We start from the raw sequence: 15400 nt of genomic DNA, 5'->3' as shown, positions 1-15400 counted from the left end.
CGTTCACGCCGCTCCAGATCTCGGCACCTCTCGCAGTCCCGGTACCGCTCTCCATCGTGGTACTGGTCGTACTCGCGGAGACGATCCCGGTCCCGCTCTCCTGACCGGCGCTATCGGCACCGATCCGGCTCTTGGTACCGTTCCCGGTACCGGTCCTCCCGAAGCCGCTCCCACCGTCGGGACTCGAGATCCCGGTCGACCTCCCGGCACCGGCACGGTAGATGGTCCCGGTCTCATTCCCGGCACCGCGAAGACCGGCACCGTTCCCTGGCACCGTCCAGGGACAGACCGGCGGCGTCGACGGCGCAGTCGCACAGTCTCTCCGCCCCGCCGTGGCCTTCGAGACAGCCGTCCGTCTCCTCTCAGGCAGACAGCGCAGTTGATCAGCGCACCGAGCCTCAAGGGCAAGACCAGGGTCCTCCTCAATGGGGCTTCTGGACCTCCGACCACAGGGCGCCTGAGGCTATGGTCAGCAGACCTCCTCCCACAGCCGTGGTAGAGGAGCCGCTGACATCCACGGATGCGGAGCATCCCCCTGTCGCTGAGGCCCCGCAGCAGCTTGATGAACCCCCGCCGGACACGCTGCTCCCGGGCCTGTCATCCTCTTCCTCACCGGATGAGGCCGTGGCTGGGGCATCCTCCTCGGGCCCTCCTCCGATCGACCTTCGGGCCCATCAGGACTTGTTACGACGGGTGACCCAAAACATAAACCTGCCAGTTGAGGAGGTGGCAGAGGACGATGACCCCGTCGTCAGCATAATTGGAGCAGATGCGCCTCTTCGTCTGGCCCTGCCCTTCATCCGCACAATCCAGCGGAATGCGGACACTGTCTGGCAGTCACCAGCTTCCATCCCTCCCACCGCTCGGGGGGTGGAAAGAAAATACTCGGTCTCATCTAAGGGATACGAGTATCTCTACACGCACCCAGCTCCATGCTCATTGGTGGTTCAGTCGGTTAACGACCGTGAGCGACATGGCCAGCTGGCGCCAGTGCCCAAGTCCAAAGAAGCGCGGCGTATGGACCTTTTGGGCCGTAAGGTCTATTCGGCCGGTGGCCTCCAGTTGAGAGTCGCCAACCAGCTGGCTCTCCTCAGCAGGTACACCTATAACACCTTGGTGTCCCTCTCGAAGTTCTCTGAGCTTGTGCCATCCGACTCCCGGCCTGAGTTCACGGCCCTTGTTGAGGAGGGTAAGAAGGCGTCCCGGTCGGCCCTCCAAGCCTCTCTGGACTCTGCAGATTCGGGAGCCAGGACTTTGGCCTCTGGAGTGACCATGAGGAGAATTTCATGGCTTCAGGCCTCCACGCTGCCGCCGGAGGTCCAGCACACCATCCAGGACTTGCCGTTTGATGGCCAGGGTCTCTTTTCTGAAAAGACAGACTCACGGCTGCAGACCCTCAAGGATGGTCGACTCACGATACGCTCCCTGGGCATGCACACGCCCGCTACCCAGCGGAGATCCTTCCGGCCACAGCCATACCGCCCGTTCAACCAGCCCTGACCGCGCCCCGATAATAGGCGCAGGGGCAGAGTGAACCGGCGCAGGCAGTCGGGCAATCAGGGAAACCAGTCCCAACCGCCCTCGAAGCCTTCCTCAGGACCCAAGCAACTTTTGATGGGACGCCCGAGGACGGCCCACCAGTTTCTTTACCGGATCCTTCCCCGTTGTTTTTCAACCGTCTTTCCCACTTCTACCGGCGTGGTCCCAGATAACAACAGACAACTGGGTACTTCGCACGGTGGAGTCTGGTTACTGCTTCCAGTTTGTTTCGCCCCCTCCCTCCCACCCACCCTACCCGTCCCTCTTCAGGGACCCCTCTCACGAGCAATTCCTCTTGCAAGAGGTCGAGACTCTGTTGAGTTTGGGTGCCATAGAGGAGGTGCCGAAAGGCATGCGGGGCAGGGGATTTTATTCCCGATATTTCCTAATCCCCATGGCGAAGGGAGGTCTGCGACCAATCCTCGACTTCCGAGAGCTCAACAGATTTCTGGTCAAGCTCAAGTTTCACATGGTAACCCTGGGGACCATTATTCCCTCCCTGGATCCAGGAGACTGGTTTGCCGCCCTCGACATGAAGGACGCGTATTTCCATATTACGATTTACCCTCCTCATCGACGCTACTTGCGCTTTGTCATCAACCACCAGCACTACCAGTTTACAGTGCTCCCCTTCGGCCTCTCCACGGCACCAAGGGTCTTCACCAAGTGCATGGCGATGGTCACCGCGGCCCTTCGCCGTCATCGGATACATGTTTACCCATATCTCGATGACTGGTTGGTCCGCAGAACGTCCCAGCATCTCGTAATGCAGCAAGTGGCCAAGGTCATAGGCCTATTTCAACGCCTAGGCCTTATGATCAACGCCAAGAAGTCTCCCTTGACTCCAACGCAGAGGATAGAATTCATCGGCGCGGTCCTGGATTCCAATCTAGCCAGGGCCTGCCTCCCTCTGCCTCGACACCAGGCCATGGCTTCCATCACCCGAAGCCTGCAGTCCTTCCCGACGTCAACGGTGCGCACCTGCCTCAGCCTCCTAGGCCACATGGCAGCGTGCACTTTCGTGACCCCATATGTGAAGCTCCACCTTCGCACCTTTCAAACGTGGTTGGCGTCCATTTACCGCCCGCACAGGGACTCCATAGACACGGTGGCATCAGTCCTTGTCTCGCTCAACTGGTGGTTGGACTCAGGGGCGGTGTGTGCTGGGGTTCCGTTCCGCCCCCCTCACCCCTCCATCACTTTAACTACGGACGCCTCGGCCATGGGGTGGGGTGCGCACCTCGGCAGCCTACATACCCAGGGCCTTTGGTCACCCCGCGAGCTGACCCTCCATATCAACGTCAGGGAACTGCGAGCGGTTCGCTTGGCATGCCAGACTTTTCGCTCCCAACTCTAAGGTCGCTGCGTGTCTGTCCTCACCGACAACATGACAGCGATGTTCTACATCAACAAGCAGGGCGGAGCACATTCCTCCCAGCTTTGCACGGAAGCGATGCAACTGTGGGACTTTTGCATAGCCCACTCCATACACATAGTGGCATCGTTTCTCCCGGGAGTGCAGAACACACTGGCAGACCGCCTCAGCAGGTCTTTCCTCTCCCACGAGTGGTCGCTTCGTCCCGATGTGGTGCACACAATTTTCCGGAGGTGGGGTTTTCCCCGGATAGACCTTTTTGCCTCCAGAGAGAACAGGAAATGCCATCTGTTCCGCTCTTACCAGGGCGGCTCCCAGGGCTCCCTCTCGGATGCATTCCTCCTCCCCTGGAAGGATCGCCTACTGTATGCCTTCCCTCCGTTCCCCCTCGTACACCGGGTGCTGCTCAAGCTCCGGAGGGACATTGCTCCGGCGTGGCCGAGACAGCACTGGTACACCCTGCTGTTCGACCTCTCAGTAGCGGATCCTATTCCCCTCCCGCTATGGCCGGACCTCATAACGCAGGACTTTGGCAGGCTTCGCCACCCGGACCTGCAGTCCCTCCACCTGACGGCTTGGCTCCTGCATGGCTAACCCGAGCAGAGCGGGACTGTTCTGCTGCAGTGCAGCAGGTGCTGCTAGAGAGCAGAAAGCCTTCCACTCGGTCAACCTACCTCTCTAAGTGGAAGCGTTTCGCGCTCTGGTGCAATCAGAAAGGTCTCAACCTTCTCCTGATACCTATTCCCAAGATCCTGGACTATCTCTGGTCCCTCAAGGAGCAAGGCCTCGCTATCTCCTCCTTGAAGGTGCACCTGGCGGCAACTTCTGCCTTTAGGCCCAGCATAGGGGAACGTTCCATCTTCTCCAATCACATGGTTTCCCGTTTTCTAAAGGGGCTAGAACGATTATACCCTCCGGTACGACGCCCAACTCCTACCTGGGATTTGAACTTGGTCTTAGCCAAGCTTATGGGAGCCCCCTTTGAGCCCTTGGCCACGTGTTCCCTTCTCTACTTGTCCTGGAAAATGGCCTTCCTCGTCGCAATTACTTCGGCGTGACGGGTCTCTGAGCTTCGTGTCCTAACGGCTGACCCGCCGTATACTATCTTCCATAAGGACAAAGTGCAGCTTCAGACACACCCCGCCTTCCTACCTAAGGTGGTGTCGGCTTTCCGTGTGAACCAGGACATCTTCCTCCTGGTCTTCTTCCCGAAGCCGCACGCATCTCGTAGGGAGCAGCAGCTTCATAGCCTCGACGTGCGTAGGGCCCTCGCTTTTTACATAGAGCGAACGAAGCCTTTCCGCCGTTCGCCTCAGCTCTTTGTGGCGGTAGCAGATCGCATGAAGGGCATGCCAGTCTCTTCCCAGCGGATTTCGGCCTGGGTGACGTCATGTATCAAGACATGCTACGACCTCGCTCAGGTTCCGGCTGGTCATCTCTCCGCTCACTCTACAAGAGCGCAAGCCTCTTCTGCTGCCTTCCTGGCCCATGTCCCCATTCAGGACATCTGTCGGGCAGCGACCTGCTCTTCCGTTCACACCTTTGCTTCCCACTACGCGTTGGTGCAGCAATCCAGAGATGATGCAGCCTTTGGCTCAGCAGTCTTACACTCTGCCACGTCTCACTCCGACCCTACCGCCTAGGTAAGGCTTGGGAATCACCTAACTGGAATGCATAGGAGCAATCACTCGAAGAAGAAAAGACGGTTACTCACCGTTGTAACTGTTGTTCTTCGAGATGTGTTGCTCCTATCCATTCCAGACCCGCCCTCCTTCCCCACTGTCGGAGTAGCCGGCAAGAAGGAACTGAGGGGCGGATGGGTCGGCAGGGGTATATATCCTGTGCTATAGCGGCGCCACTCCAGGGGGCGCCCAGCCGACCCACCAAGTGTTGCTAGGGTAAAAATCTTCCGACGAGCGTGCACGCGGCGCGCACACACCTAGCTGGAATGGATAGGAGCAACACATCTCGAAGAACAACAGTTACAACGGTGAGTAACCGTCTTATCTTGAAGGTGGATAGTCTTCAGAATCCTGTATGTTGAGGTTGAATTCTTCTAAACAAAATAAGTCAATGCAGTTATTTAATTATTATTACCGTACTGCTCATTTAGTATTACTCATTGCATTCACTGACAGTACTACTTTAAAGGTGAAATTGTAAAAGGAAGGATCTGCCTGTTTCAGCTATTTATTTTTTATCACAACTGCATATAAAATGCTAGTACCATAGAGTAACAACTGTATTTTTTGGTCAAACGTGAAAATTCAAGAATAGTCCAGAAGGAAGACAGGCAGTCCTTAAGAAAAAAGTATGAAATAAAGAAGTTTACCAACTTGAAGATCCTGCATGTTCAGACATGTTCCTTTCATCATCTTCAGCGCAGCTTCCTCCTGAGAAGAAACACTTCTCATGATGGTTCATATCGGCAACCAGTCCTTGCATTCCTTTATTGCACTGTTTGCATTTTGCACGCATGCCTGTCTTACCCACAGGTAGAGGAACTTCATTAAAATATTCCCAAACTAGGTCTCTTTTATGGCCTTCTGCCATTATAGGTTTTCCCTTCTAGTGAGAGAATGGTATGGTAGATCTCAAATCAATGAAGGCTACACTCAGAAAGACCTCAAGACTTCTGGAATATGCTGCTCAAACAGTTTCACTTTTGTTTCTACTGCCTATCCCTCCCGTCTCACATTTATCTCCAGACTTCTTCTCCTTGTCCAGATCTATTCCGCCCCAACAATCTTCTATTCCAGGGGTCAGCAACCTTTCAGAAGTGGTGTGCCGAGTCTTCATTTATTCACTCTAATTTAAGGTTTTGCGTGCCAGTAATGCATGTTAATGTTTTTAGAAGGTCTCTTTCTATAAGTCTATATTGTATAACTAAACTATTGTTGTATGTAAGGAAATAAGCTTTTTAAAAATGTTTAAGAAGCTTCATTTAAAATTAAATTAAAATGCAGAGCCCCCGGACTGGTGGCCAGGACCTGGGCAGTGTGAGTGCTGCTGAAAATCAGCTCGCGTGCCGCCTTCGGCACACGTGCCATAGGTTGCCTACCCCCTGTTCTATTCACTGAACTTTTTGAAACTTTGCACTTTTAGAGAAAGATAAGGGATCAACTCTGTGTACACATTTGCAGAGGCACAATAGGGTTGAGGTCTGTTATTTCTCACCTCTGTATGTTACTTATTTATTTTAAAACATTTTTGCTGTTAATAAGCATGTTATCTCTGGAGACACAAATCCACAGTTTGAAAACTGCAAAACTAAGCATCTCTGATGGTATCTTCTAGACCAGGGGCGGGCAAACTTTTTGGCCTGAGGGCTGCATCGTGTTTCGGAAATTGTACGGAGGGCTGCCCCCCCGAAGTCCCCCTCCCGGGACTCTTGTCCCATCCAACCCACCCTGTCCCCTGACCACCCCCAGAACCCTTGCCCCTGACTGGCCCCCGCCGCCCCATCCAACCCTTCCTCTCCTTCCTGACTGCCCCCCGGGACCCCATTCAACCCCCCTGTTCCCCGCCCTCTGACCTCCCCCGCCCCCTGACCACCACCCCAAACTCCCCTGCCCTCTATCCAACCCCCCCGCTCCCTGCCCCCTTACCACGCTGCCTGAAGCACTGGTGGCTGGCGGTGCTACAGCCACGCTGTGCAGCACAGAGCACCAGGTCAGGCCGGACTCTGCAGCTTCACTGCCCCAGGAGCTCGCAGCCTCGATGCCCAGAGCATTGCGCTGGCGGCAGGGCGAGCTGAGGCTGCAGGGGAGGGGGAACAGCAGGGTAGGGGTCAGGGGCTAGCCTCCTGGGACAGGAGCTCAGGCAGGAGGGTCCCGCGGGCCTGATGTGGCCCACAGGACGTAGTTTGCCCACCTCTGTTCTAGACTGAGCACTGAGTCCCATTGGGTAGATAGAAAGATTAACCGAAATAATCTATACAGAAGCTCCTGGATCCCCGTAAAATTGGGTCCCTAATCCATGAACTATTGGAACTCATTTACAAAACTTTTCTTAAACATTACATGAATACACTGTCTCATTCTATAGAATTAGAATTTATAATCCCTATTCCATGATGAGATATCTTTGAGCTATAATGTATCTTAATTAAAACTAAAACAAAAAGCATTTTATCAAAAAAATCCAATTTAAATAAAAAAACCACGTTTTTTTTTAATTAAAAAAAAATCATTGATTTTTATCCACTCTGGGCTCTAGAATTTACTCCCTGCACTTAGTCTGAAATAGCCCAGATTTGGTAACCTGAAAGGCACGCTGCAGAAGATGGATAAGGCTTTTGGGGAGAGCTGAGGGTCTACTTCCGACAATGATGAAGGAGTAGAAAGGAGTGTTTTTGTTGCATGTGGCTGTCAGGTGGAGTTCCTGCAGGAGCCATTGTTTCAGTGCCGCTGGGGCTACGTTGCACTATTAATTGTGCATTGAGGCATCTGGAGCCTTTTATAGGTGTCTTTTTATTATTTAAATCAAAATAAATAAATTCCCAGTAACTGCAATGGCAATTGGGTGTTCAATTCCCTTAGATGCTTTGAAAATCTCAGTTTGAGAGGATTACTGAAAATGTCACTCTCAAAATATGTTTAAGTGATTCTTCTGTAACAGAGCTGGAAGGAAGTGAGTACAGATGGAGTTGATAAAAAAATACCCCTGAGGAGCACCATTGCCCTTTCTTGCTTTGAGTGCAATGGATACTGTAACATGGGACGAAAGCTGCAGTTCTTACCCCTTCTTCTGTTGTGTGTGCTTCCACGGCAGAAAGCCGGTGGTGATTTGTGTGGTGGGGAACTCCAGCTTAGCAAAGTTTTTGGGTCACACTTTATATTAAGGATCCATTTATAAAAAGTTAATGAATGATTATCAGACATTTTAATAAACAGCTGCTGTGTTGTTATAGAGTCCAACAGATCAGTTAGTGGTTTATAACTATGTGTTCTAGGCTGCTATAAACAAGGAATCAATCCTGAACCACTTAAAGGAGGAGAAAGTGATCAGGAACAGCCAGCATGGATTCACCAAGGGCAAGTCATGCCTGACTAACCTAATTGCCTTCTATGATGAGATAACCGGCTCTGTGGATGAGGGGAAAGCAGTGGATGTACTATTTCTGGACTTTAGCAAAGCTTTTGATACAGTCTCCCACAGTATTCTTGCCAGCAAGTTAAAGAAGTCTGGGCTGGATGAATGGACGGTAAGGTGGATAGAAAGCTGGCTAGATGGTCGGGCTCAACGGGTAGTGATCAATGGTTCCATGTCTAGTTGGCAGCCGGTATCAAGTGGAGTGCCCCAAGGGTCGGTGCTGGGGCCGGTTTTATTCAATATCTTCATTAACGATCTGGAGGATGGTGTGGACTCCACCCTTAGCAAGTTTGCAGATGACACTAAACTGGGAGGAGTGGTTGATACGCTGGAGGGTAGGGATAGGATACAGAGGGACCTAGACAAATTAGAGGATTGGGCCAAAAAAAATATGATGCGGTTCAACAAGGACAAGTGCAGAGTCCTGCACTTAGGACGGAAGAATCCCATGCACTGCTACAGACTAGGGACCGAATGGCTGGGCAGCAGTTCTGCAGAAAAGGACCTAGGGGTTACGGTGGACGAAAAGCTGAATATGAGTCAACAGTGTGCCCTTGTTGCCAAGAAGGCTAATGGCATTTTGGGTTGTATAAGTAGGGGCATTTCCAGCAGATCGAGGGATGTGATCATTCCCCTCTACTCAGCACTGGTGAGGCCTCATTTGGAGTAGTGTGTCCAGTTTTGGGCCCCACACTACAAGAAGGATGTGGATAAATTGGAGAGAGTCCAGCGGAGGGCAACAAAAATGATTAGGGGGCTGGAGCACATGACTTATGAGGAGAGGCTGAGGGAACTGGGATTGTTTAGTCTGCAGAAGAGAAGAATGAGGGGGGATTTGATAGCTGCTTTCAACTACCTGAAAGGGGGTTCCAAAGAGGATGGATCTAGACTGTTCTCAGTGGTAGAAGATGACAGAACAAGGAGTAATGGTCTCAAGTTGCAGAGGGGGAGGTTTAGGTTGGATATTAGGAAAAACTTTTTCACTAGTAGGGTGGTGAAGAACTGGAATGGGTTACCTAGGGAGGTGGTGGAATCTCCTTCCTTAGAGGTTTTTAAGGTCAGGCTTGACAAAGCCCTGGCTGGGATGACTTAGTTGGGTTTGGTCCTGCTTTGAGCAGGGGGTTGGACTAGATGACCTCCTGAGGTCCCTTCCAACCCTGAGATTCTATGATTCTATGATAACACCTTCTGCTATAGCAGGGGTCGGCAACCTTTCAGAAGTGGTGTGCTGAGTCTTCATTTATTCATTCTAATTTAAGATTTCGCGTGCTGATAATACATTTTAATGTTTTTAGAAGGTCTCTCTATAAGTCTAAACTATTGTTGTATGTAAAGTAAACAATTTTTTAAAAATGTTGAAGAAGCTTCATTTAAAATTAAATTAAAATGCAGATCTTATCAGTTTAGTGCAGTGGTTCTTAATCTGGAGTGCACGCAAGGATATTTTGTCACCTAGGCGAAACTTCCACCTTGCCCATCGGTTCATTGAGGAGCAAATCGCCAACGAGCCTTTATAGACCCCAGGGGCCAGCCGTGCCCAGGGGCTGCTCCCCAGACCAGGTTCCCCCCTCCCCTCCCACTGAACTCCCCTGGAGGGTGCACAGCCCCCCTGCGAGCCCTCCCAGCCCCACCCAGGTGGCCCCCGCCCCGAGTCCATTCACTGGCTTTGCCGGGCTTGGACCGCTGCAGCAGCTCGGCAGGGAGGAGCCGCCTTCCGGAGGCACCAGAGAGCCAAAGCATCCCGCTTGCGGCAGCAGCGAGCCCCAGCCATGGAGGAGCCGTTGCGGTGCAGGGGGGCAGCAGCCATGCAAAGGCGGTGGTGGCACCGCTAGCGGGGAGCAGCTGCGCCCCCCTGCCCCTCTTGCCCAGGCTGCGGCTTGGTGCCCCCCTGGTGCCTGTAGGCTGCAGTGGATGTATGCGAGCGCCAGCCCCCATGCGCCCCCTGGCTCCCCCCTCGCCTAGGGTTACCATATTTCAACAATCCAAAAAGAGGGGAGAGCCCTGCCCTAGCCCCCATCCACTCCCTCCCACTTCCCACCCCGATTGCCCCGGTCAGAACCCCCAACCTCTCCTTGCTCCTTGTCCCCTGACTGCCCCCTCCTGGAACCCCTGCCCCTAACTGCCCCCCAGAACCTCACCCCCTACCTAAGTCTCCCTGCTCCTTGTCCCCTGACTGCCCCCTCCTGAGACCCTCCCACCTTAACTGCCCCCCTAGGAACCTACCCCCTACCTGTCCCCTGACTGCCCCAAGCCTTATGAACACCCCTGCCCCCAGACAGACCCCCGGGGAGTCCCATGTCCCATCCAACCACTCCCCACCCCCTGACAGGACCCCCAGAACTCCCGACCCATCCAACCCTCCCCCTGCTCCCTGACTGCCCCGCGGGACTCCCCTTACCAGGCCCATGCTGGTGAGACGCTGGCTCCACGTGGAGGCAAAACTCCACTGGAGTGCTGAGGCAGTAGGAGTGGGGAGCTGTGGGAGGGGCAGTGGCGGTGGCGGCTCACACTTCTGGGAGCCGCAGAACCCGAGTGTGGTGAGGGGGGAGCCAGGGGGGGAGCCTGCCCGGGCTGCGGCCTGGTGCCCCCACCCCCCTCTCCACGCTCGGGCTCTGCAGCTCCCAGGAGTGTGAGCTGCCGCTGCCACCCCTCCTGCAGCTGGCTCAGGACCCCGCGCCCCAGTGGCTCACGCTCCCGGGAGCCGCAGAACCCGAGCGCGGTGAGGGGGGAGCCAGGGGGTGCACCTGCCTGGGCTGTGGCCCGGTGCCCCCCCCAGGGGGGCTCCTGAAGTGGATGCATGCTGGCGGCGGGCCTCATGCACCCCCCGGCTCTCCCCTTGCCGTGCTCGGGCTCTGCAGCTCCTGGGAGTGTGAGCTGCCGCTGCCGCTCCTCCCGCAGCAGGCTCAGGGCCCGTGCCCCGTCGGCTCACACTCCCAGGAGCCGCAGAATGAGCGTGTGTGTGTGTGGGGGGGGGGGCGTGCCCGCCGCCAGTCTGGGGTCCCAGCCGCCCCGCTTCACTCAGCCGGCCGCGACCCCGGCTGGCAGCTGCGTGCCAGGCAAAATCGGCTCGCGTGCCGTAGGTTGCTGACCTCTGTGCTATAGTGTTTACAGCCATCTATCACGCCCACCCACCCACTTCTCCCAGAATCCTGGAACTGTTGGGCTGGAAGGGACCCCTGTCTGTCACATGCTTATAACATCTGTCATTTCTAAATGGAATCTCAGTCTAATTTTTTGGGAGGAAGTTTTTTAGGGTTGTTCACTAGGAATTGTGGGAGGCATGGGTCAAAGAGGCTTTGGGGAGGAAATGAAGGAGAGTCTGAGCGCTGGTGCCTCTGGGAAGGTATCTGTACTGGGAGTTGTATGGAGGTGTCAAGAGATCATGGTGAGGCATCAGAGTACAGACTCTCAGCTCCCCACCAACCCTGTCTAGTCTTCCATATGTCAGCTCCCTTGTACACACCTGCTTCCATCGTACATTTCAGTGCGCCCCTGGTACTGAGGCAGGGCACAGCTGTGTAAGGGCCCTGTTATAGCGTAGAGGTGCCAGTCCCGTTTTGCTCAGGAGCTCTAGCATGCAGGGACTCCTGCCAGGGTGGGCTCCCACCCCGTGCATAGGGGATAGCAGTGTAGGCAGCTGCATGGCCCCTGGTTCCCCCCAGGTTCCCACTTTTTCCTCCCTCCTCCTTCCTGTGTTCTCTCATATAGCACACCCTGCCCTCCATTTCTCCAGCCTCCTTCTGCAGATCTGTTGTCCCCATCCTGCAGTTACCCTGCCTCCCCTTCCCCATACTCTTACCTCCACAGCTCCTCTTGCCTGCTTCTATATGCCCCCCCCACACCCCCAGGCATTCTCCCCCATTTCTCCACTAAAGGAGTCCCCAGTCACACTCAAGCTTGGAATCTCCTGGGGGTGGCCAGCTGGCCTGCCCCCCCCATCTTCATGGGGTCCCTATGGCCCCCAATCCAAGGACAGGAAATGTTGTGGGAAGGACTGCTGCCTTCTCCCCCTAGGTGGTACCTGAGCCTGGCAGGTACATCCCCTGGCTGAGCTCTGGCCTATACTGATCAGGGTTCTCTGGCGCTGAGGATTCCAAGCCATCAATGGGCCTGGATTGTCCATAGAACCCGCCAGCCCGATGCTGGTCCAGAGCCCAGGGTTTCGATGGGGAAGAAGGCCAAGGAGGAGATTTTGGTTCCAGGCCTTGAGACAGAGACGAACAGCGAGCCCCCTCCTCTAGATTCCCCAAAGAGCAAAATTTGGGGGAGGCGTACCTGCCAGCCCTCCACAGGACAGTGGGAGGGAAGGATGAACAATGGCCGCCTGGTCCTCCCCCAGGAGACATGAAGGGTCCGTTCTCCTAATGTTGTTTGGGTGGCCCCTGGGATTGTGGGGCAGAGTGAAAGGAGCTGTGGGTATTGGTGAAGTGGGGTGGGACCTCTGGCGGGGGGGAAGGACTGCATGGAGGGGCAATGCTGGGGGTGTAGCTGCTGGGGAGGAAGGGGTAAAATTAGTGGGAAGGATGTGTGAGGTTAATGGAGCTGTGCCGTGGTGGGAGGAGCCGGATCTTTGTAGGGACTTGGGGAGCACATGGGGAGCTTGGGAGCGCTATCTGGAGCCATGCAGGTGCCAGGGGAGCCGTGGGGGCAACTGGAGTTATGCTAATGATGGTGGGAATGTTGGGGCAGGCTCGGCGGGTATTGGGGAGCAGTGGGAAGAATCCCAGTTGTGGGGGAAGTGGAGCACTGTTTGGGGAGGGGAGCTGGAGGGTTCAGAGCAGGTGGAAAGGGGTCTTCTGAGGGCAGGGTTGCTGTGGAGAATCAGAGCTGAGGCTGTCTGGCTGAGCTGAGGCTGGCTCCCTTGAGTTGGGAGTGTCTCTGAGCTGTGTGTGAGCATCAGAGCTAAGGGGGAACTGGAGCTTTGTGGGGGCTGGAAATAGAGAGGGAGGAGAACGGTGAGGGGAGTCAGCTGTGAGGGATGTGGGGAGGATGAGAGCTAGTTTGAGGGGGAAGAATTCTTATGTCTGGGGGACTATAGGGTGAGGCAAGGGGGCAGTGGAGGGCTCATCTGTGAGAATTGCAGGCTCTTTCAGGGGCATGATGGGGAAAGTGGGACTTTGGGGGTGAGGTGGGGGGAGCTAGGCCTGTATCCAGCACCTACCATCCTGCATCCAGGCTACCGGCAACAGACCCACTGGCTGGGTAGGCTGTTTGTACAGACACTCAGCCCCATGCACTTGGTCTCCACATGGATCTGATCAGATTTCCCACTGGCTGTCCCAGTGTGACAAGCCTGTGGTGGCCAGTCGCATTGGGGCTCTCTCTGCTAAAGCACAGGAGTTTTGACACAAGGGAAAAGCCATCTCTGAGTTCTGAGTTTGTTGACTGAAAAGTGCAGCTAATTGTTTGACTACAATCATGGTTCGGTCTTAAAAAATGTTCAAGAGCCCAAATAACTGAATGTAGCCAAATTGATTGTCTAAAGACAAAGCAGTACGATATGAAAAGGGGACATACGAACCGTTCTTCCAGGAAGCAATTCTTGTCTCGCAGCGTGTTCCCCTTACACCAGGGGTCTCAAACATGCTGCGGCCCGCGGAGCTCTTCCCTGCGGCCCGCGGAGCTCCCCAGGGTCGCCCAGAGGGGGGGGGGCAAAGGGGGCAATTTGCCCCGGGCCCCGGGCTCCGCAGGGGCCCCCAAGAGAAAAGCGGAGGCTCCCGCCTCCGCCCCTCTCCTGGAGCCTCGGCTCATAGAGCGCCGAGTCTCCGTCCGAGCGCCTGAGCCCCGCCCCGCTCCGAGCCGCGTGGGGAGGGGGCGGGGCTGGGAGCTCTGGGCTGAGCGCTGCGCTCGGCGTGGAGCTCACAGCCCCGCCCCCTCACCACGCGGCTCTGAGCGGGACGAAGCTCAGGCCTCGCCGGAGACGCGCTCGGGTAAGGGGGGGGGGAAGCGGTACCGGCCGGGGCCGGGGTGGGAAGCGGGACCGGCCGGGGTGGGGAAAAGAGGGACCCGCCGCCGCCGAAGCGCAGCCCGGTCTTCGGCGGTGGGGGGCCCCTTCTGTTCCGGGACCCGCCGCCTAAGTGCCCCGCCGCCAAGCCACCAAACAGCTGTTGATGGCGCTTAGCACTTTCCAGGAGGGAGGGGGGAGGAGCGGGGAGCCGCGCGCTTAGGGGAGGAGGTGGAGAAGAGACAGGGCAGGGGCGGGGCCTCATGGAAGGGGTGGATTGGGGGTGGGGCCAGGGGCAGCAAGGGGGCGTGTCAGTGATGCGGCCCTCAGGCCAATGCACTAGTCCTCATGCGGCCCTCGGGGTCATTTGAGTTTGAGACCCCTGCCTTACACCAAAGGTATGCTTCAAAGATCTGCATTTCAGCTATTTGTAGTATGACGTTACAAGTTACACAGCTCTTTATATGTCACTGCATCCAGCCCACTGGTTGTAACAGTTCCTTAACTTCTTGTTCTGGGCTGTACTTTTCTTAGCTCTGTTTTGCATACTACACTCCAAACCAGTTGGGTGGAATGGTACCTGTACTAGGACCCAGAACAAATGTACTTTGATTTTGACAGATTTTGAATTTGCTAGTGCCAAAGTTGACTTCAGCTTTGCAAAGCATTATGGGATACTTAGCATGCGTGAACAAGAGTACGCATAATACCATTCAACTTTAAAGCTTTCTGCTAACATTTAGATAGACTATAACACGCATTACATATTAGTATGGTGTGCAGTACGTGTAAGTATAATTAGCTAACAGGCTGTTGGCTGCATGTCTGAGGGGAGATTCAGGAAAGGCAGGGGCAGCATAAGCAGTGGATCCCCTAAACTTCACAAGGTGCTTGGACCCAGTGGTGCAGAGCCCTGGAGCCACAAAGTATCAAGAGCAGGGAAAGCTGTAGAATGTAGATGCTCCACATGGTCCCTGCTTCTTGCAGTCTCCAGGCAGCCTTTGTGAGTCAGCTCCCCACTTCACTGCAGCTTCCTCTGCACCGCAGACCCCTTACCTTGATTCCTGCTCCCCTTCCCACTTTTACCTCCCTCTGCACCTTCTAAAATTCACAGGAACTGCTGTAGCACTTGCTAGCACAGCAGGGGCTCTGGAGCCTGTATGAACAGTGCTGAGATCTGCAGCAGCTCCTGGGCACTGGGAGGCCAGTCTGGGTCAGGGAGCAGAACCAAGGTCTGGTACATAGGGCAGCCTGGGAAGGATGGAGTAGATAACTTGAGTGAGCCATTGTAAATCCCAATTTGCTCACCGTAGGATTGCAGATGAGTTACTCTGAGATAATGGTCCACAATTTACAAGTAGCTCATTTTGGCAACTCTTTTTGATGCATCAGTTCAATCACAATGTCAAGCACCTGCTATGCACAGTTACATGTGTTATGAAAAGTCA

The 15400-nt window shown here is 54.9% G+C and overlaps 1 protein-coding gene across 3 annotated transcripts in view; it reads left to right on the top strand.

Annotated features, from left to right (window-relative positions):
- Window positions 1-15400, top strand: part of PSD3 (pleckstrin and Sec7 domain containing 3) — a 159850-nt gene that overhangs the window by 65435 nt on the left and 79015 nt on the right. Inside the window, exon 1 of one of the 3 annotated variants that reach the window (XM_045021179.1) lies at window positions 12156-12359. The exons of the other annotated variants lie outside the window; for them this stretch is intronic. Coding sequence (XP_044877114.1) covers window positions 12325-12359 — 35 coding nt within the window. The 5' untranslated portion in view covers window positions 12156-12324. Of the gene's footprint in view, window positions 1-12155; window positions 12360-15400 lie in introns of those variants that run through there. 3 annotated transcript variants of the gene reach the window in all.

The sequence above is a fragment of the Mauremys mutica genome, chromosome 6 (genome assembly GCF_020497125.1).
Source record: "Mauremys mutica isolate MM-2020 ecotype Southern chromosome 6, ASM2049712v1, whole genome shotgun sequence".
NCBI classification, from domain to species: domain Eukaryota; kingdom Metazoa; phylum Chordata; order Testudines; family Geoemydidae; genus Mauremys; species Mauremys mutica.
Note: the sequence above shows the minus strand (reverse complement) of the source record. Positions and strands in the feature narration are given on the sequence as shown.